Source organism: Crotalus tigris, unplaced genomic scaffold (genome assembly GCF_016545835.1).
Source record: "Crotalus tigris isolate CLP2741 ecotype Arizona unplaced genomic scaffold, ASM1654583v1 scf7180000018544.1747854, whole genome shotgun sequence".
Taxonomy (NCBI): domain Eukaryota; kingdom Metazoa; phylum Chordata; class Lepidosauria; order Squamata; family Viperidae; genus Crotalus; species Crotalus tigris.
The window spans coordinates 1,597,120-1,618,387 of record NW_024097068.1 but is presented as its reverse complement, the minus strand read 5'-3'; the positions used below and the strand labels follow the sequence as shown (position 1 = coordinate 1,618,387).

Genomic DNA, 21,268 nt, shown 5'->3' with positions numbered 1-21,268 from the left:
AAGTTAGGCCACTTTGACTATTGTATAAATTAAATTAAATATAATGTACTTTTTTCTAACAGCTTCTTTACTTCGTTGACACATGATGTTTCAGCATTCCTAAAACTGAAACATTTTCCCTTTAAAAATATCAATTACTATTTTATATTAATTGAGGGGATGCTCACCACTGGAGGTAGGTGATAGGATAAGAAGATCTCATCCCTCTGCCATCTGTCTCTTAATTTTGAGTTTTGTATCATTTTTAAATTTTTAATCTGTGTAGTCTTAATATTTTAACAAATTGTAATTATTTTGCTATTTGTTTTGTAGTCTGTAAGCCACTTAGAGGCATGTTATAGGAAAGATGGGTGTTAAGAAATAATAAACATATTGTGATTGGCCTATGAGGCCTGGCTTCTGGTTCACCCTGTATATCTTAGCTATGAAAACCAGCTGCATTACTGGGGCTGGTCATTCTCTCTCTGCCCACTCCACCCTACAGGGTTGTTGTTATGGGGAATAAAGGAGGAGGATGGTGTATTGGATATGTTTGCTGCCTTACTTTATGTATAAAAACAATAAAGGCAGGATACAAATAAATAAATAATCAATAGGTTCTAGTTGTTTGGATTTTCTTTTTTTTTTTTTTTTGCATAGGTTCTGAAATAGGCTTTGTGTAATGAAATACACAAATTTAGAGAAGATGTTCCATGCACAGATATGACACCACCACTGACATCATTTTCCACAGCAGAATGGCTCCTTGCCACCCTTCCCCAAATATTAAATGTGGCCTCTGCCAACTAAAGATTGCCCATTTTTGCTCTAGGAAAAGGTGTCAACAGCATTAGTTTTGAGTTTGTTAGCTATCCATTTTTATCTTTCTGAGGACAGGATCTGCTGAAAACTCAGCATTGAAAGTCAGCATCACAAATTTCATTTCAGTTAGTTTACAGAAAAGCAGAAAGGTTGGCAGCGAAGTCTGCAAAAAATTAGTGGGTTAAAATCTTGCTTTCCCAGACAGGCCGAATTTAGTTTCACACTTCAACTGCGGATGATGGCTGCTGGGTTTGCAAACTGCTATAGCTAAGGTTATAGTGAGATTGAAAGTTTAAGCTTGTCATATACAATCAATCACAATGTTGTGGATAAATTCATAAGTCTCCTTGTAATCCAGGATTATAAGAGCTGTAGTCCAATATTTTCTAGTGAATGACTGAGAAAAACTGACTTAAATAAGCCCCTTCATTCATTTCCTTGTTCTTTTCTTACAATGAGTTGTTAGGAGAATGGAGACCCATATGCTTTGCTTATCACCCAAATCCTCATCAAAACCTTAACATTAACCAAACAAAGAGAAAGATCTCCAGAACAGAGAAAGGCCGCTGATTCGATGGGGAAGATAAAGGGAGAGAAGAAGTTCAGAGCAACTAAAAGCCTCTGAAGAAGTATGTGAGCAACTGCATCCAACATTAATGTTGATTAAAGGCAGATGCCTATGTTTCATTATCCTACAATGACTTTTTATGGGCTGCCCAGCAGGTGGTTTCTTAGCCAGGGCTTCATCTGGGCCGAGCCTCAGCTGTCACCAATCGACAGTTAAGCAAGATGCCCCTAAGCATATGCAGAATACTATATGTTTGTATATATGCATGTGTGTGTGTGTGTGTGTGTATGTATGTATATGTGAATATATATGTGTATATATTTTAGATTTTGCTGACAAAGAATTAAAGGGAGACTAGTATAGCTATTTCGACAATAGCAGATTGCTCCATCCCATATTTGGGTAAACCAGGTGCTCTGTTAGACCGGTTTCACCAGAAAAACACTTAATATGTGTATGTGTATGTGTGAGTACATATATACATATACACATACAGATACATACACAGATACACAAATAGATACATGGATACATAGATATATACACACACAAATTGGTTGCTTATAATGCCAATTTTCTGGGCAGGCTTGATCACCAGAACTCATTTTAAATAAACCCCAGCACTAAAGTGTCATAACTTCCTCTTCCCAGGTCAATGAACTTTCATTCTCTATTTCCTGCAAGGCCTTGCTCCTCCCTGCAGCCATTATCCAATGGGCTTGGGTCCTCTTTTCTCCAAGCCAGGGTCACTCAGGAGGAGATGGATCAAAGAGGGAAATTCTGCTGCTGGATGGAGAGAAAGGAAGCAGCAAGCAAGATGTCTTACTTCAGGTCTCCCATCCATGTGCCCAGAAGTTGCCCATATCAGGAGAAATGCCTAAAGCCAGGATTTGACAAGGAGGAATGGGGAGAATGCAAGATAAGAGGTAGAAAACAAAAATTACAGATGTGCACATACACATCCTTTATGTAGGGAATGGCCTTGCTATGTAGGAGAAGGAGAGATGGCTGGAAAGCTTTAAGGGAAGGGCAATAGGATGCTTACCTGGGTGTCACCATGGTAATCTCTTTGATAGGGTGCATGATGCAACAGGTGGTGATGGTGAAAGTAGGCGGGGTCTGGGGCAGATTGTTAACGGAGTGAAAAACTAAACGGGACAGGAAAACAAAGGGTTAATGAGTGAGCAGAATGGGATGGGAGTTATGAAGGTGGACAAACATCCAGGGAAACAGTGGAGGGAAAAGCTTCTATGAACAATAGGACATTACATTTCATCCAATTTGTCTGCAATGATTCATAGCCTCCAGCTGGAAAAGATATGGGGAACCTGTGGCTCCCAAGATTTTACTCAACTACGACTCCCAACATTCCTCCCTGTGGATTGTCTGCAAAAGTAAGGCATTGTTTCTAGACCTCAACAACTTTAAGATGCATGGATTTCAATTCCCAGAATTACAAAGCAATTACATTGCCGGCTTCATTATTCTGAGAATTAAAGTTCATATATCTTAAATTTGTTGAGGTTGAGAAACACTGAGCTAGAGGAGTATAGCTTGTCCAGTAGGAAGTTACACCTGGAAGTTTCTCTCACATTCTTGTGAACCCACCTGATTCACTGCCACAAGAACATTGCCAAAGCACCCATGGTATCTACTAGTAATGCTGAGCTGGACCTCACCAACAGGCACATATTCCAACTATCACAGGGCAAAAAAATCATGATTGCTTTCCTGCAGGAAAGATGAGGTGATGCTTACTAACTTTCAGGATTTCCTCAAATCCTCAAAGACAAGCTGATGTATACCGTTTGGAGTGATGCAACTCAGCCACTCACCAGTTGGCCTTTCTTTGGCTTTAACAGTTGTTGAGGCAGCAAGGGAAGACAAGGCGCTGCCATCCATCTCATCTTCTTCTAAGTCATTTAGATTATGGACCTCTTCAAGATCAGTGTCAAGCTGGCGGAAATCTTTGGTAAGTACACCTGGTCGAGGGTCCAGGATTCCTGCCAGGTGAGGCCGGGCCAGCTGCTGCCAGTGGTGCAGAGTCACGGAACCTAAGAGGAGGCACAGAGGTCTATGTGAGTTTACTGGATCCATTGGCAAATCCCAGCAAAAATCATTTGTAACAGGTCTAAACAGAAGTAGGGGGAACTGCAAACCAACATTACAATGAGAAATAGAAATTTCCAAACTACGTGGATAACACATGAAAGGCAGGAGGGAATCCTGTAAGTTTTAAGCCCCATGCTGGACACCTAGTCCAATCTTATTATCTGCAAAGAACAGCATGCCCTGGTCCCTTTTGACATGGCCAATCCTATTGCTAGCCTACCTTTAATGATAATAGAAATGGGAGTCTAACCAGTACAATATTAAATTGCCCGTCCAACTGGTTGTTACGGTTGGGAACAAGGTGTCCTCTTGCTCTTTCCTTCATGCAGCTAAATGTTTAGGGATGGCTCTAAACCATGGGTGACAAACTCAATCGCGTCACATGACATATCGTGATGTATCGCGATGTTTTTTGCCTTTGCGGAGCTGGGCTGGGCGTGGCATGATGCATCTGATACGTGGACTGCCAGTTTAACACCCCTGCTCTAAACAAAGGAAATATTCCAAACAAGGCAGAAAAATTGATTGCATTGAAGTCCCTCAGGCAGTCTGAACTACAGTTGTCAGAGTCACTATCATGGGTTCTTTTAAACCAGTGGTTCTCAACCTTTTTAATGCCGCGACCCCCAATCGGTCGTAAGTCAAGGACTACTCAACCGGTCGTAAGTCGAGGACTACTCAACTGGTGCAGCACCGTTTGCAGAATGAGACTTTTGGTGGGCTCAGCAGGGTAGAGACAGCTTGGACAATTCCTATTGGCTTTTGAAAGCCAATAGAATTAGACTCTATTCAAGAGAGTCTATTCTATTGGCTTTCAAAAGCCAATAGAATAAAAGGGAGTAACACAGCTAAGGAAAAGGGGAAAAAAATGGTGGACTGCGTTGTTTGGTGACCCTCATGAAATGGTCGTTCGACCCCAAATGCTTTAAACTATACCTAATTTGATGAGTTCAAGACACCAAAAGACCTAACAGCATACCCGAGCACTCAAATACTATTTATTCACTCAAATCTTTATTATGGTGAAGACAAGCAATTTACTCATTATTCTCCACTCTTCCCCAATACTGCTACAACTCCTGCTAGTATACACCTGCTACTCCAACTATTTTTCCTTGTGAGTATTGCTAGAGAAAAAAAGTTCTTTCTAACTGCTTTACTTACACATACCTTCAGTTATTTCATAGCAAAGCTTTAATAGTTTATCTTGCTATGCTGACTCAGGAGAGGGCTTAAATAGAAAAGAAGAAAGCAGCATATATGCTGGCCATTTTCTGGGTAGCCTACTATCTCACATGCCTCACTTTTTTAATTAAAAAAACCAACCTTGATTTCACTGTCTTTTCCATACTGTAATAGGAAATCAGTGTTGCACTCAGCATATAATATGGAAATGGTAAGGTTATAGTGTCAGATTTCATCTGGTTAACCATGAACTGGTATCTTTCATTTGTTGCAGGGGGATGAGCGGTTATAATCAGTTATTACAGTGAATTCCCAACCCCAGAGATACACACAAAGAACATTGATTGCTCATTTTAGAGTGTACAGGTAATTGTCTAATTGCAACCACAAATGAGCCCAAATTCTGTTGCTAACAAAGAGAGTTATTAAATGAGTTTTGCCCATGTCCTTTCTTGCCACAGTTATTAAGTAAATCACAGAATTGTTAAGTTGTTAATACGTTTCCCCAAAAGTAAGACTTACCCCGAAAATAAGCCCTAGCTTGATTTTTGGGGGTGGGCCTAACATAAGCCCTATCCCCAAAATAAGCCCTAGTTTTGGGGTGAGGCAGACAACTAAAAGTCAAGCTAGGGCAGGGTGTGGAGCTGCCCCACACACCTGCACCCACTTACCTTGTAGCCAGGCCTCTCCTTGCCAGTCCACTTCCTCTACGGCATCCCCAGGCCTGCATTTCGCAGTCAGAGGTCTTTCCGGAAGGCCACTGCACCCGAGAACCAAGCTATGGATTCAACCCATAGATTGGTTCTCAGTTGCAGTGGCCTTCAGGAAAGGCTTTTCACTGTGAAGTGCAGGCCAAGCTCCATTCTCAGCTGCAGAATGAGTCACAGTAGAAAAATGAAGTATGAACCTTTGATAATACCTCATTGGCCCTAAAAAAAATGCACATCTTTGTTTTGGGGGCTTCCACCTGTTTCAGAATTCCAACCTTTCCCTATTCAGATTTATCTCCCCCTTTCCAACCATGAACTCCAAATATTGATATCCCAAATGGCACTTCTCTGGGTTTATAGTTAGAATGTCAATTATTAAGTGTTGGAGGTGTTCTTGCCAGGTCTTGCTATAGATCAGGATATATCTAGATAGGTAGCACACCATTCTCCTTGACCTTGTAAAATCTTGTTCATTAAACTCTGGAAGGGAGCAGATACCTCTTGTAGATCAAAATGCATTCTTTTGAATTGAAAGATGATGTTGTCTCTTTGGAATAGTGTTCCAGTGGAATTTCCCAATATTCTTTGGTTAATCCAAGGATGATAAATACTTGGCTCCACTAGGTCATCCAAGAGATGGACATTAGACACCCATGATATTTTGTCCCTTCGTTTATTTGTAGGAAGTCTGCACAAAATCATATTTCTCCATTTGGTTTTGAGACTAAATCAATTGAAGAATACCAGTGACTTATAGATAGTTCTACAATGTCATCTGGGGCATCTGACTACTTCAACTCTTCAGGCATCCTATAGAAACACTGTCTAATTGGTTGGATTTAACCCATTTCTATTCTGTGCTCTACTAAAGCAGTTAAACCTGGTTATATGGTGAACATACTGTATGTTTACAGTCCCATAACAATTTTTCTGACTCTATCTTTTGACTGTGTCTTACGTCAGAATTAATATGTATCTTTCCAAGGGATGGCTGTAGTATCACTTGTTCCAGCAATTCTGGATGGCTTTCTTTCAGTGTAAGGAAAGCCATCCCAGGTTCAGATCCATTGTATCATTTCCTCAGAAGGCTAGCATGGTAGGTTTTCTTTTTTCTATCTTCCAGTTCAATTTCATAATTCACTGACTCAATTCTTCTCTTTACTATGTAGGGACCTTGCCTCTTAGCCTATAATTTGCTTTCTTTACTAAGCAATAGCAACAAATACTTGCTTTCCTTACAGTAAATTGTTTTGCCTTTAAACCTTTATTATAGACTCTGTTTTGTCTTTCTCTGCCTATCTCTAAATATTCGTGGCAATGTGCCCTAGGGCTTTTAACTTATTCCTCTGAGTTATAATATATATTTGGAGTCTTCTATATTGTTACACCAGCATTTCTTAATAATGTCTAAAACCCTCAAAGTTGTTTCCCATGAAATGGAGGAGGGGGCTAAAATTCCATGGATGCCTGAGGAATTTTCCTGAATGCAAACAACAGAAAAGATGTAACCAAAAATATTGAGTCTTAGCTTGCATATTTCTTAAGTATAATTTTCAGGATATGGTTCATCCTTTTACTAAAATAATCTGCCTATGGATTTGCACACACCCTTTTTATTCTTAAGTCTGCACAAAGATACTTATGCAGTGCTGATTTTTAGAAATTAGATCTTTGATCTGTGAGGATCTTATATGGTGTGCTTATCCTACTAAACATTTTGATCACCAGTTCCTTAGCTATTTGTTTAGCTGACACATTCCTCAGTGGAACTGCTTCTGGGTACTGAGTTGCTTAATCACAGACAACTAGGATATATTCACTGCATTTACTAGATCATGACAGAAGGACTATAATGTTCAGGGCTATTTTAGAAAAAGGAATGGGGATTAAATGCATTTTCTCCATTAGAACAGGGCAATAATGAGCCACATCTTTACAAATCCCTGGCCAATAAAATCCAAAGTTCTGTATGTGATCCTATCTTTACCCATATGTCCAGACTGTGGATCTTCGTGACTAGTTCCAATATAACTTTGCAATATTCCCAAGGAACTACTATTTGTTCAATTGTTTCTCTGTATATGGATGAAAACTAATTCAAAACAGCAGCCCTGATTTTTCTTGGAATCTGAGTATTGCCTCTTTGTTTCCTTCCTTTTCTGCTGCTAACCAACAATGTTTTAATGTTGGGTCTTTCTTTGCAAAAATTTCACATTTCAGAGTTTGTTGGCCTTTCTTAAAGCTTTCTCCTTTCTAGCACATTTCACTTCTCTTTTTAAATCAGGATGGCTAGGAAGAATCCTAGATTCCTTCCCTTCCCATTTCTGCTCCATCCTCATCCTTGCCTTGAATACTGCCTTCTCGGTATCTTAGCTCCTTCCTTGAATCCTTTCCTGAGCTCAACTCACAGTAAGTGGAAAATCTGTTACAATCATTAGGTTACATGGTAAGCTGGGGATTACTCCTACCACTGTTACATATAAGTCTTACCAGGAATTTTACATAGCTTAAAATAAACAAGAAACAACCTTTCCCCCAAAGCCTGTATTTTTGTCCACATTAAAATGGGAGGAAATGTCTAAGATTTCTCCCCCCCCCCCATCTAGAACTTGAAACTGCCAGGAATTTACCTTTCCAGGTTTTTAATTCCCTTTTGGAATTTCATAAGGTTACTTTCAGAACTGTAGTACAAGTAATCCTTGACTTACAACCATAATTAAGCCCAAAATTTCTATTGTAAAGTAAAACATTTGTTGAGTTTTGCTCCGCTTTACAACTTTTCTTGCCATAGTTGTTAAGTGAATCGCAACAGTTGTTAAGTTAGTAAGACGATTGTTAAATAAAACTGGCTTTCCCACTAACTTTGTCAGAAGGTCACAAAAGGGGATCACATAACCCAGGGACACTGCAACTGTCATAAATATGAGTCCATTGCCAAGCATCTGAATTTTGATCAGGTGACCATGGGGATGTTGCAATGGTCATAAGTGTGAAAAACAGCCATAAGCAGTGATGGGATTCAGCTGATTTGCACCACTTCGGAAGAAGTAGTAGCTACTTTTTTGTTGCCCAGGCCCAGAATGGACTTCTGGAAGCAGCATCCACACAGAGAACTGGTTGTTCACATATTTGAATCCCACCACTGGTCATAAGTCACTTTTTTCAGTGCCGCTGTAATGAACTGTTGTAAGTTGAGGACTATCTGTATTACTCAGAAATGGTACTCAGAAAATAACGAACTTGGAAAGCCAAAGGACAACAATAAATAAACAACCCAAAGTAAGCTGTTTCTCCAAGTGAAGAGGTCTGGGCTGCTCCTTTCCACTAACCTTCCATAGGCTTAACAATTTGAAGCTTATCAGGGAAGCAAGAGTAGGATCCCAAGGAAGTGCCAGAACTGCCTGAATAGTTGGTGCCTATGGATGCGATGCTGCCATTGGGGGTCAGGCACCCACTGAAGTCCTCCACCTCCAAAGCCAGGCGCCTCAGTTTGTATTCACGTTCCATCTCAAAAAACGAATGCTCAGTGCTGTGGTTCTTCTGGCGAGCAGACAAACTCTGGATAGCAGCTTCCAAGACATGGTGGCCAGGTGTACCTGACGTAGCATTCATGCTGTGGCTAAAATAAAGAGAGTTGAGAAGGTGATCTGATTCTGAAAGCATCACCATTATCATGTTATCAAAGGGGAAAATCCTGGTTCTCCAGATGTTGCTGAATTATAGCTTCTCATAGTGTCAATGTGTAGAATGACAATGTGGGATTCTGGAAAATGTTGTTCAACTTCTTTTGGAGAAGCACAGACTGACAATGATCCATCAATCAGTCAACGAAAAGATAAAAATCTCTCCCAGAAACAGATCCCTGCCTCAAAAAATAAATTCCCTGGGATTGATAGGAGATATTTTTGAGTACATCAGCAGTTTGATGGGTTGTGCCCAACAATCCTAGGTGTCCAGAAGACACCATTTTAGTTTGCAAATCAAAGTTAGAAAAAACAGTGCCAAAGGAGTCTAGCTGAAAGTTTTTGCCAAAATAGACATAGCAGTTTAAAAAAACAGGGTAATAAAGAGTTGCTCTCCTTGTTTCGTTAAAGAAATACAAGATGATGTGAGGAAGGAATGAGGAGACTTGTATTTTTTTAGCTACCCATTTTTATGGCTTTTTCATATCAAAGCCTGTGCCCCAATAGCTTCCAAACCTAGAGACGGTAATATAATTATCTGACAGCTTTTTCTTCATCAAAGGCCCAGCAGGACAAAATATTGATTAATCTTTTGATGCCCCTTAAGGCAGTGTCCAAATCTTTCCATTTTTTTCTTTGAATGGGACTACCTCAGACTACAGATGGGCTGGAAAGTTTGGAATCCATCGAGATAAACAGCCTTCCCTGCAATATATGCTGCCCATAAACTGTTTGAATATATTCATGTCCCACCAGTAACTATGGGAAAGGAATGAAGATGGAAAAAATTGTTAAACTCCTAGGAAATAGGCCTAATCCAAGGCTGGTGAGCCAGAAATTGTGTAGGTTTGGCCTTTAAGATTTAATCTAACCTTCCTAACAGCATGCTCTGGATATTTGGGGATGATAATTTCCAGAACACTAGTCCTAAGAAATCTGAAGATTGCCAGATGGAGAACTGAGCTAACTCAGCCATGAAATATCTCCTACAAGACTTGGAAGGCTGTATTCCTACAGAGGAGTCCAGATCCTAGTAATACTTACTGAGTGTCATTGAGATCTTCAGGAGCCAGGTGACTCTTTTCTTCTAGCATAATGGGGCTATCTGAACCATAGTGGTTGTTACGTGGAGTGTTAAAGTGACTGCAGGCCACTGAAGCTGCTTTGGGGGGACGTGGAGGAAAACTCAAAGGGGTTGCCCTTCCCGATTTAGCTTTTGTTGCTCGCTTCACAGCCTTCACTGTCTCAAACACACGCTGGAAGCTTCTGAAAATAAGCAAACAGTTGGAAATATTGTAATCAGTGACAGAAATCAAAGAGAAGGTTGGTCACACTCTTTGTCAAAAGACTCAAACATTACATCCTTGAAATACTTGTAGGTGCCATTTTTTCCAATATTGTTTTTAATAAAGTCATAGCCTTTACTGTCCATAAGGCCAAGAAGTATTCTAAACTCTACCTATCTGAAGTCTAAGTTCAATTCCACAAGTTTGGAATTGCAGCAGCTCCTTTACAACATCATCTCCTGATAGTGAGCATCCCTTACTTTTTGTTTCATCACCATGATAACCCTAGAGAGCTATAAACTTTTTTTTTTTAATTCAGGCCTCTTGCCACTCTGTGAATGCTATTGTGCTCTCCACTCACTTGTACTCAGATGACCCAGAGCTGTCCATCCCTTTTCTCATTGTGCTCTTGATCTCTGCAGCCAGGGAATCCTGTAACAAAAAGTAACCACGGGCAGACTATTCTTCTGGCAGTAAAATGTTCCTAAAGATATTTCTCCTTTTCTGTTTCTATTGGATTACAGCTCCCCAAGTGAGAACACAGAGCTGAACAGGGTTCTCCTAAACTCTCATTAGAAAGACATGTTTGTTTAAATTTAGCATGCGTTAATCCAGTTCTGCAAACTAAGATTTATGGCATAGCATTCTCTCTCCAATCAATAAATATGTATTCATTAAACCATGATTGAAGAAATCATGACTCTGTGTTACAGAAATTGGGTTGTTGACTGTTCTCTTAGTCATTACTCAGAGATGCTATTTCTCTAACACCTGCCTCCAAAGTTCATTGCAAAACAGTTCCGGCAATTGAATCTTGGATAAATTAAACAATCACACTTAGATGTGTTTTCTCTCCTCCCCCCCAATGTTCCCTGCTCTGTAAAGGCTAGAGGTTTTTCTTCCCTCAGAGCAGAGCAGAACAGAACAGAATAATAGATTTGGAAGATACTTTGGAGGTGATTTAGCCCGAACCCCTGCTTGAACAGGGACTCTATGCCATTTCAGACAAATAGCTGTCCAGTCTCTTCTTGAAATACACCAGTGTCGGGGCACCCACAATTTCTGAAGGCAAGGCATTCCATTGATTGATTGTTCTCACCATCAAGAAATTTCTCCTTAATTCTAGGTTGCTTCTCTCTTTGATTAGTTTCCATCCATTGTTTCTTGGCTTGCCTTCTGATGCTTTGGAAAATAGTTTGACCCCCTCATCTCTGTAGCAGCCCATCAAATATTGGAATACTGCTATCATGTCTCCCCTAGTCCTTCTTTTCACTAGAGTAGACATACTCAATTCCTGTAACCATTCTTCATATGTTTTAGCCTTCAGCCCCCTGATCCTCTTTGTTGCTCTTCTCCGCACTCTTTCCAGACTCAACTTTTTTAATATACTGCGTAACCCAAATTGGATGCAGTATTCCAAATGTGGTCATACTAAGGCTTTGTAAAGCAGTACTAATACTTCATGTGATCTTGATTCTATCCATCTATTAATGTGTCTAGCATTATATTTGCTTTTTTGGCTGCTGCTGCACACTATTGGCTTATATTTAAGTGATTGTCCACTTGGACTCCAAGATCCCACTCACAGTTACTGGCATTAAACCAAGTTTCAACTATTCTGCATTGGTTCAGTTGTCTTTTTCTTGCCTAAATGTAAAACCTTATTTTTATCTATACTGAGTTTCATTTTGTTAGATAGGCACCAGTGTTCAAGTCTGTTGAGATCCTTTTGGATCTTAAGCCTATCTTCTGGAGAACTGACTATTTCTGCCAGCTTAATGTCATCTGCAAACTTGATGAGTTCCTTTTATATTCCCTCATCTAATCATTTGGGAAGATATTGAAGAATACTGGGCCTAAAACAGAACCTTGGGATATCCCACTACTTACCTCCCTCCATGGGCATGTAGTTCCACTGAGGCCTACATGTTGAGTACAGTTTGTCAGCCAGGTACAAATCCATCTGGTGGTGATGCTGCTATCCCACAATTTTCTAGTTTACCAAGTTGTAGGTTGTAATCTACTTTGTCAAATGTCTTATTAAAATCTAAGTATATTATGTCCACAGCATTTGCTGATCCACTAATCACTTTGTCAAAGAATAAAATAAAATTTGTTTGGCATGATCTATTTTTGACGAACCCATATTGGCTACTGGTTATAACTTTATTTGCTTCTAGATGTTCGCAAATTTGTTGCTTGATTATCTTTTCCAAGATCTTCCCCAGGTGTTACTGTCAGACAGATTTGTCTGTAATTTCCTGGATCTGATTTTTTTTCCCTTTTCTGAAGATAGGAACTACATCAGCTCTTTTCCAGTCCCCAGGTAGTTCTCTGATCTGAAAGAACTTTGAAAGATGTGGTTCAATGGTTCAAAGATTACAGCTGCCAGTTCTTTCAGAACTCTGGGATGTAATCTTTCAGGATCTGGTAATTTGAACCCATCTAGAGTTGCCAGGTGTTTTCTTACTTTATTTTTGCTTATTTTAATTTGCATTCTTAGCCTGTCTTTTACAGTTCGGCTTTTGAATTGTATTTTTTTTTTTTTTGCATGAAGACAGATGCAAAGAATGAATTAAGCAATTCTGCTTTCTCTCTACTGCCTGTTACTTCCTTGCCATCTACTTCCATGGTGAACTGATTGTTTCTTTGACTTTTTGCTTGTATTTTATGTGTTGAAAGAAACTTTTTTAGAATTGTTTTTGACATTTGTTGCCAGTTTTATCTAATTCTGAGCCTTGTCTTTCCTAACTTCATCTCTGAAGTTTAGGCTATTTGTTAGTTACATGTCCTTCTTTCCATTTTTTATATTTATCATTTTTTTTCTTTCATTTGGTCAGACAGTTTTTTATGCAACCATGCTGGCTTTTTCTTGTATTTCTTGTTTTTCTTTTTCAATGGTATTGAACTGGACTGGGCTTTTATGACCATATTTTTCAAAGTTTCCCAAGCTTCTTGAGTTGATTTTCCCTTTAAGATTTTCATCCATGGAATCCTTCCCAAGCTTTCTCTGAGTTTGTTAAAATCAGCTTTTTTAAAGTCTCTGATTTGATTATGTTCTGTTGCTTGTGTCTGTTTTATTTTGAATTCTAATATAACATAGTCATTCTTCCCCAAATTTCAATCCCCTCTATCATTTCTTCTCTGTTAGTAAAAATAAGGTTCAGTGTGACTGACCCTCTAGTTGCCGCCTCTACCTTTTGAATAACAAAGTTGTCAGCTAGATTGATCAGGAACCTGTATGATTTTCCATTTGTTGGTGAGTGTCTCCAAATTGATGTCTGTGAAATTAAAATTCCCTATTACTACTGTAATGTATTTCCTACATATATTTGTTAATTGTTTAGCAAAAAGTTCATCTATTTCTTTTGCTGGTTGGGTGGCCTATAATATATACCTATAATAATGTCATTCTTTTTTCCTTTTATGTTGACCTGTGTGCATTCTAGCAGGCTTTCATCCTTGGTTTTGTCCACCTCCTTTTTTGTTAGATCTGTTTCTTTTTGAATAGTGTGTATCCTTCTACAGTACATTCCAATCATGAGTTTCATCCAACCAAGTTTATATATTGATATTTATATATACAGGGAACATTTTCAGTTTGTTTTGTTTGTGCCTTCAAGTCAGTGTTGACTTGTGGCAGCTTCCAGGACAAATCCCCGCGTTCTTCTTGGAAAAATTTCAGAAGTGGCTCACCATTGCCTCCATCCTAGAGTTGAGAGAGAGTGACTGGCTCAAGATTGCCCAGCTGGTTCCATGCCTAGGAAAGAACTAGAATTCACAGTCTCTAACCTGCTGCTTGATACTGTACAACGAACTGGCTCTACATTACATATATATCTTATTTATGTTTGTGTGTGTATGTGTGTTTGTGTGTGTTCTCCTTTCCTACTATATATGCATCATATACCCTACATTTATATACCCACACGCACATACACACACAAATACACATATGTATGCACATAGTCTCTTATCCTATATATATGCATTATCTATCCTTACCAGAGGTAAGAAGGTGGGGGAACTGTGGTGGATGGTGCTGTTGGGCAAACTGCGGTTGCGAAGATTTTTAATGTCCTCCTGAGCTTCATGCAACATTGCTTGACATTCTGTGTATTTCTCCTGTGAATCCTGGAGCTGAAAGGATATCACAGAACAGAACAAAAAGTCAGGAACATCACATTTAATGGGGCCAAGCCAAACGGATAAGAGGAAACACTAACTAAAAGCAAAGGGTTCCCCCTCAGAGCTATTTCAAACCATTTTGTGAGCCAAAATCATGTAGGAATGGAGCACTGCTTGCCTGCTAAGGGGGATGTAATATGGGTGGTTAAAGCTGAGTCATCATTTCCAGATGTCACCTGAGTTATCAATTATTTCCTGACATTTTTGCTATAGTAGGGAGTAACATCAATTATTTTTTTCCCTTTTTGTTCAGGTTGAAAACTAGGTGACTATATAAACGAGATATCTAACCAAGGCATCTTAGCATATCTTATAAACAATTATTACCAGAATAATTTGTTTTGTGTATATATACTTCATGGCATTTGGATATACGTTTGTATAGGCTGGCTTTCTTCCTTCAGAAGTTTCTTCCAATTTAAATAAGACAGATATAACTTCTAGTATGGGCAGAAGTGGGAAAATGATGAAATTACATATTAATATAATTTTAAATCATAGTTCTGTTTTGTCCCAGCTACCTGTTTAATCCTGGCACTGCTTAAAATGTGGCTCCCAAAATCACTCAATCAACTCTACCGTGACTCTCTCTCTCTCTCCCTCTCTCTTTCTCTCTCTCCCTCCCTCCCTCTCTCTCTCTCACACACACACACATACTCACACACCTCCATTAAAGGCTGCACTCTTTGTACAGAAAACCATAACATATTGCCATAAAGCCCTTTGGGTTAATTTATAAAAAAAGCTCAGCACTCCTAGCCATCTTTTCCATGCTACCACTCTCTCCCCACTTTGCTGCTTGAGGGACCTACCTCTCTGCAAAGCTGAGATTGGATTTCTTTGGCTGCAGTGAGTTGCTGTTGCAATTGCTCCACTTCAGAACAATACTGGAGGAGAAAGGAAAGAGGGGAAAAAAATCAATGACCTGGTTTATACCACTAAGGGTATGTGGGTTTTTTTTCAGATGAGTAATTTGGGTGCTATAATGAATTATTTAAGATACAAAAAAAACCCATCACCACCACATGCACATAACAGACAATATAAACAAAATGTATGATTATTCCCAAGTATTGACATAAACTGTTTCAACTCCTTCCCTTAGGACACCGCTAGAGGGCATTGCATCCCAAAATAACCGTGTCACTGGGTTTCTGGATCTAAGTGTACAGCAGAGCCTGTACATTAACTATGTTGACTGTTGTCAATTGTTTTTATACCTCCACTACTGATTAAGTTATATAGTGTTAATATGGCTTTATATGATTTTTAGACTGCATTCTCTTTTTAGCTTTATTTATAATCACTATAAACTCTCCAGAATCTTGTATGCAAGATGGGACATTATATAAATCAAATCAATCAAATAAAGAAATAAAGAACAAAAGCTGGCCAAATTTACTCAGTTCCTCTGCTTACCGCACGGCACTTCTGCTGTTGCTCTACAATCTGTGCTAGAAGCTGACTAATCTCCTCCTGTTGCCGGATTGAATCCTCTGTTTTGAGAGCCAGCTCCTCAGAAATCAGGATAACTTGCTGGCTGGTATCCGCTGAAGGAGAGGAGATAGATTATTATTATTTGGAATACAGAGCTGCAGAACAACATTCTGCATTGCACAGCAATGGATGACATTTATTTTCTTCCGCCCCATATTTTATGCTCTACCTTCGTCACCTTTCAAGCATACAGACTGTTGGGAGAATACAGATTAAGCTCATTTTCACTTGTCTAATGGTTAATTCTATGCTGTAAGTGCATGTAATTATAACGTATTATTACACTGGGAAAAACACTTTAAATACACAGGAGGCAATTGGCATTCATGCTGACCTTGAAACCTTTTACTAAACGTGTAAAGTTGGCACCAATGTAGCCACAGTTAAATTCAGACAATGGCATTATAGTAACAGTTATATAGAATAGGTTCGCTTAGTTTCTAAGTCCAGCAAGATTGACTAGATACAATCATCCGCTAAGGCAGACATGTCAAACTCGCGATGTTACGTGACGTCGCACAACATATCGAGACGCTTTTGCCATTGCCGGCAATGAGGTGGCTGCAGCTTCTGGATGATGCGTCCGGTCCGCAGGCAGGCAGTTTGACACCTCTGCACTAAGGCATATATGTATTTATGCGGGCACACATATATCAGTAGGGAGATAATATGCTGTAGATAATTTTACTGTAAATACATCAGGCATAGCCAAAACTGCTCATGGATAGGTTTGTGTCAACTTTCCCCAACCTAACTCCTACCAAACACATTGGATTAACACAATGAATATCCCCTGGCAGCACATCCACATGCAAACAAGATGGAAATGTGTAGAAGAATTAATCAATTTGAAAGATAAATGAAATCTTTCTTTCACTTCAAAGCACAAAGCTGAGCCTCAGGAGATAGGCAGAACATAAAGTCAATTATAATTAATTTCATCTTCCACTGTATCCTTTATATGAGAACATGAAGAACTTTAAAGCTATTGATAGATTGCTCCTATTTTCCCTCCACCTCAGCCTTTCTCTCCAGAAAAAACTTACAAAATTGTTCCACACAATCAAGCATGAGCTTCTGTTCCTGGTCTTCATATTCATATGTTTGTGTGGCAATGTTTGTAGCCTGAGATGGAAAGAAAGAGATTTACCATTTGAGACTATTGGTACAATATTTGGGGAAAATAAAATCCTTTATTACAGCCATAAAGCCCAAAAATAGTGATGCAAAACTTAAGAAATAAGTATAAATATACATGTATATCAAATAACATGTAGTAAATATAAGATCTGTAACAAGGTATAAGAATGGAATATAAAAGTAGAGAGATAAAAGCACAACAATGAACAACACAAAATACATGTAAATAAATGAAAATTAGAATCTTTAACTACAAAGGGATTGGACAGCCATTTGTCTGAAATGGTATAGAGTTTCCTGCATGAACACGGGTTGGACTAGATGACCTCCAAGGTCCCTTCCAACTTTATTATTATTATTATTAAATAGCACATATAGAGGCAAACACAAACAACCTGAGAAGAAATACAAATAGGAACAACAAATAGAAGTTCTGTTCTTTATAATATAATATAATAGGGATAGGCAAGAACATGGAATTAGTCAGACCCCACACCAACTTGATAAAATTCTAATAAGTAAGGAAGGAAAACTATTATCAAAAATTTATAAATACTTATTAGAGGTAGAGTTAGAGGAAGAAATAGTGAAGGGGCCAATGATAGCGTGGGCACGAAATGTGGGGCGAAATATAAATTTAGAGGAATGGGAAAGATTATGGAACATAAATTGCAAATTGACGCTATCAACTGCATACAGAGAGAATCAATATAAAATGATTTACAGATGGCATTTAACACTGGCGAGATTGGCTAAAATGTATAAAAATATAGACCCAAAGTGCTGGAAATGTAAAATCAGAGAAGGAACATTTTATCACATGTGGTGGCTGTGCCCCAAAGCAAAAAATTATTGGGAACGAATAAGAGATTGGATACAGGAGATAACAGAGATACAAATGGATTTTAAACTAGAATTATTTCTTTTGGGCATAATAAATTTAAAGATGGAAAAACAACTCCAACGTATCATTATACACATATTGACTGCAGCTCGTATAACATACGCTCAATGTTGGAAAAATGAAAATATTCCCACAAATGATGATTATGTACAAAATCTTGGAATGCGCAGAAATGAACAAACTTACGTTAGAATTAAAAGACAAGGAGGCGACAGAATTTTATGAAATTTGGAATAAATGTTATAATTGGCTAGAACAGAGAAAGGAAAAGACATAATTATTGATGTACATAAAATGTAAATAAGATGTAAAGAATGCTTAAAATGTATGGTACTGTTCTGTTAAAAGAAAAGATTTATGTTTATGTATTTTAAGTTTGTTTGGGTGTATGGTGTATGGTGAAAAATAAAAAAAATTTTTTTTTAAAAGAAGTTCTGTTCTTTGCCTGGAAATGTCTTCAGAATGGGGTAAATGAGAGTCATCCTAGAATCCCCGTAAAGGAGATTATGGGACCATATGGCTCAAAGACTCTATTGACCCATCCCCACGCTGCCATAAGACTGGTTCACTAGAATATTCTTATAGTTCCAATAGAAAAGAACTGATGGAGTTACCTAGTTGAGTAAGAAAACATCTGCCAGCAAACAATGATGGTCAGAGAGCATCAGGGATTCCACATATTCTTACAGCGTTTGAAGAGTACTGCTGAGAGCCTAAGATAAAAACCCTCCAAAATTGGATATTGTAATAAATAGGAGGCTAGGGCAAATTCTTTTTGAAGATTTCCCCAAATTATAGAACAAGATACTTGGCTTAGATTTGACTGAAGTTCCAGGGGCTGGGTTTGGGGAAAATGTGAAGACTTGTGGCACTGTATATACAATTAGAATGTGCAAGATTGAATTTTCCAGAAATCTGCATCTAGTGAGAGAATTCTAGTGATGTGAAAACTTGCACACTTTGGTTGATTTTAATAAAAGTATTTGTGGATTCCAAGCTATTAAAAACTTTGCAATTCAGTTTTATGCTGTTGCTGGGATCCAGCCATTTGAAACCAAATCTAATTTATTATCAAGTCCATACAGGTCAGCTTCTTTAATGTATGAGAATAGCTATTTTAAAACGTACACTAGAAATAAAACAGTTCATCTTACAGCAAACCTCACACAGACACAGACACAGACACACACACACACACACACACACACACACACACACACACACGGCAGCCGAGTCTTACTTCAGTACGCAGTTTTTGGTTCTCCTCTTCCAATCCTTTAAGTTTTTGCTGAAGAAGGTCATATTGCAAACACTGCTGCAGAGAGAGGGAAGAATCAACCCTTCGTAACCTATTGGAGAAAAAGTGGGACAATGAGCAGAGAAGGGAGGTGGAGCCATAGCTCCATTACAGAGCTTTACACACAGAAGGTTCAAGATTTAGTCACTTCACAGGACTACAGAATCACCTGCTAAAAAAGTTAGAGACCTATTGACAGTCAGGGACTATTAGTTTATACAGGGTTTGTATTAAAGATGGTTGTTAAATAACCACAGTAACTTGATTCACATATAAATCTTGGATTTATAGCATAATATTTGGGTCCATACATCCTGACAAATCAGTGATCAAAATTTGGTCGCTAAATGAGGTGGTTATTAAAAATAACATGAGTGGAATCTAATTTTACAATCATTTTTACTGTGGTCGCTAAGCAAATCATGTGGCCATTAAAACTAGATCCAGCTTCCTCCATTGTCTTTGCTTGTCAGAAGCCAACTGTGAACGTCACAAACATATGACTACAAGACACTGCAACTGTCAAAGTAAGAACCGACTGCCAAACACCCAAATTGCAATAGTGTGACAAAGTACTCCTCACTTTGACAGGACATACTTTTTTCCGAGGCCATTGTAACTTCAAATTGTCATTAAATGGACATAAGCGAAGGATTACCTATAATCACATTACAGCTAAGTGAGAAGTTGACAGTGTTGACAGTTTCTGCCTCAGACAGATACAACAACTGCTTAATCCCCAGACAAAACGAGAGAAAAGGTGGGGGATAGAGGTAGGAAGTGATGCTTGGACAACTCTTTTCTGCCTCTTTCCTTCAGCTGAAACCGCCATGCAAAATGCATGTTTACATTCTGACACTGACATTGCAATTGGGCAATATTTAATTTCAGTAACAGTTAATTGTTGTGGTCCAAGGGACCCAATCAGGTGTGTGTGTGTGTGTTTGTGTGTGTGTTTGTGTGTGTGTGTGTGTAGGGAGAGGATGAGAAGTATTTGACAGAACAATTTCCTTCATTTGCAGCAAGCTAGCAGAAAATGATTGTTGAAGTCAATGTACACCTGAAGTGAACAGGTGGATGAAAGCTGCCTTGTGCATTGTGAAACACACAAAGCATTCCAGTAATACAGGTTTCTACACAAAGCATTCCAATAATACCAAAGACGTGTCCGAAACTGTGAGCAATTAAGTTCTACTTTCGCTCTGCTGTTATTTACATTTAGAAATACTTACTGTATGTTCTTAAGTTGTAGCTTTGCTTTTATATTGCTGTAACCTTTTTACATCTAATACTGTTTTTAATATTAGCTTATTCTGTTTTGTGGTACATTATATGTCATGATCTATGGTTACAACAATAAACTTACTATTAAGACAAGTATTTTTATTTCTTTGTACTTGATGTGGCATTTCTTGCCACTCTCTCCATGGTTACATGCAGAAAAAATATCACTCACTTCATTTCAAATATCACATTTAATCAAAATGTGATTATTTTGTACAAATTGTGGTATCCTAAACGAACTGGAGAATTACTTTATGTCCCATCCACCCCTCCTCCCACCATTTCCCACTGATATTTCTCTGCAAGGGATATGTCTGAGAGAGGGGACACCTTACAGCCTTGCCTAAATACTCACGGAGTAGAAATGATGGAAGTTGGCTCACTGTCTTCAGTGCTGTTGGTAAACATGCGGAGAAGATCATCCCGCATTGATATTTCATGTCTCAGCTGAGCTATCTGGGTGTGAGAAGCACAAAAAGTTCAGATAAATATTTTTATTTGTTTAATCACAGGAAAAATATATATTTTTGACCACAACTAGGACCAGAATTTGTTAAATTAATTGTCTCCAGTTTTACAATCTTTTTTTTTTTTTTTGGCCAGGATTTAGCAA

At 38.5% G+C, this 21,268-nt stretch overlaps 2 protein-coding genes across 3 annotated transcripts in view; one reads left to right on the top strand and one right to left on the bottom strand.

Annotated features, from left to right (window-relative positions):
- LOC120312813 (leucine-rich repeat-containing protein 37B-like) overlaps positions 1 to 21,268 on the top strand; it is an 89,665-nt gene that overhangs the window by 54,664 nt on the left and 13,733 nt on the right. The gene's annotated exons all lie outside the window — the stretch shown is intronic.
- The window catches only part of HAP1 (huntingtin associated protein 1), a 34,346-nt gene that overhangs the window by 3,064 nt on the left and 10,014 nt on the right, over positions 1 to 21,268 (bottom strand). The window contains exons 4-14 of one of the 2 annotated variants that reach the window (XM_039354015.1): positions 21,011 to 21,111; positions 19,315 to 19,423; positions 17,077 to 17,155; positions 15,953 to 16,083; positions 15,346 to 15,420; positions 14,351 to 14,485; positions 10,707 to 10,777; positions 10,104 to 10,325; positions 8,706 to 8,995; positions 3,205 to 3,423; positions 2,415 to 2,517 (exon numbers count right to left, since the gene is read on the bottom strand). In XM_039354015.1, coding sequence (XP_039209949.1) covers positions 2,415 to 2,517; positions 3,205 to 3,423; positions 8,706 to 8,995; positions 10,104 to 10,325; positions 10,707 to 10,777; positions 14,351 to 14,485; positions 15,346 to 15,420; positions 15,953 to 16,083; positions 17,077 to 17,155; positions 19,315 to 19,423; positions 21,011 to 21,111 — 1,535 coding nt within the window. The remainder of the gene's footprint in view (positions 1 to 2,414; positions 2,518 to 3,204; positions 3,424 to 8,705; positions 8,996 to 10,103; positions 10,326 to 10,706; positions 10,778 to 14,350; positions 14,486 to 15,345; positions 15,421 to 15,952; positions 16,084 to 17,076; positions 17,156 to 19,314; positions 19,424 to 21,010; positions 21,112 to 21,268) is intronic. The other variant, XM_039354016.1, reaches the window with a different exon arrangement.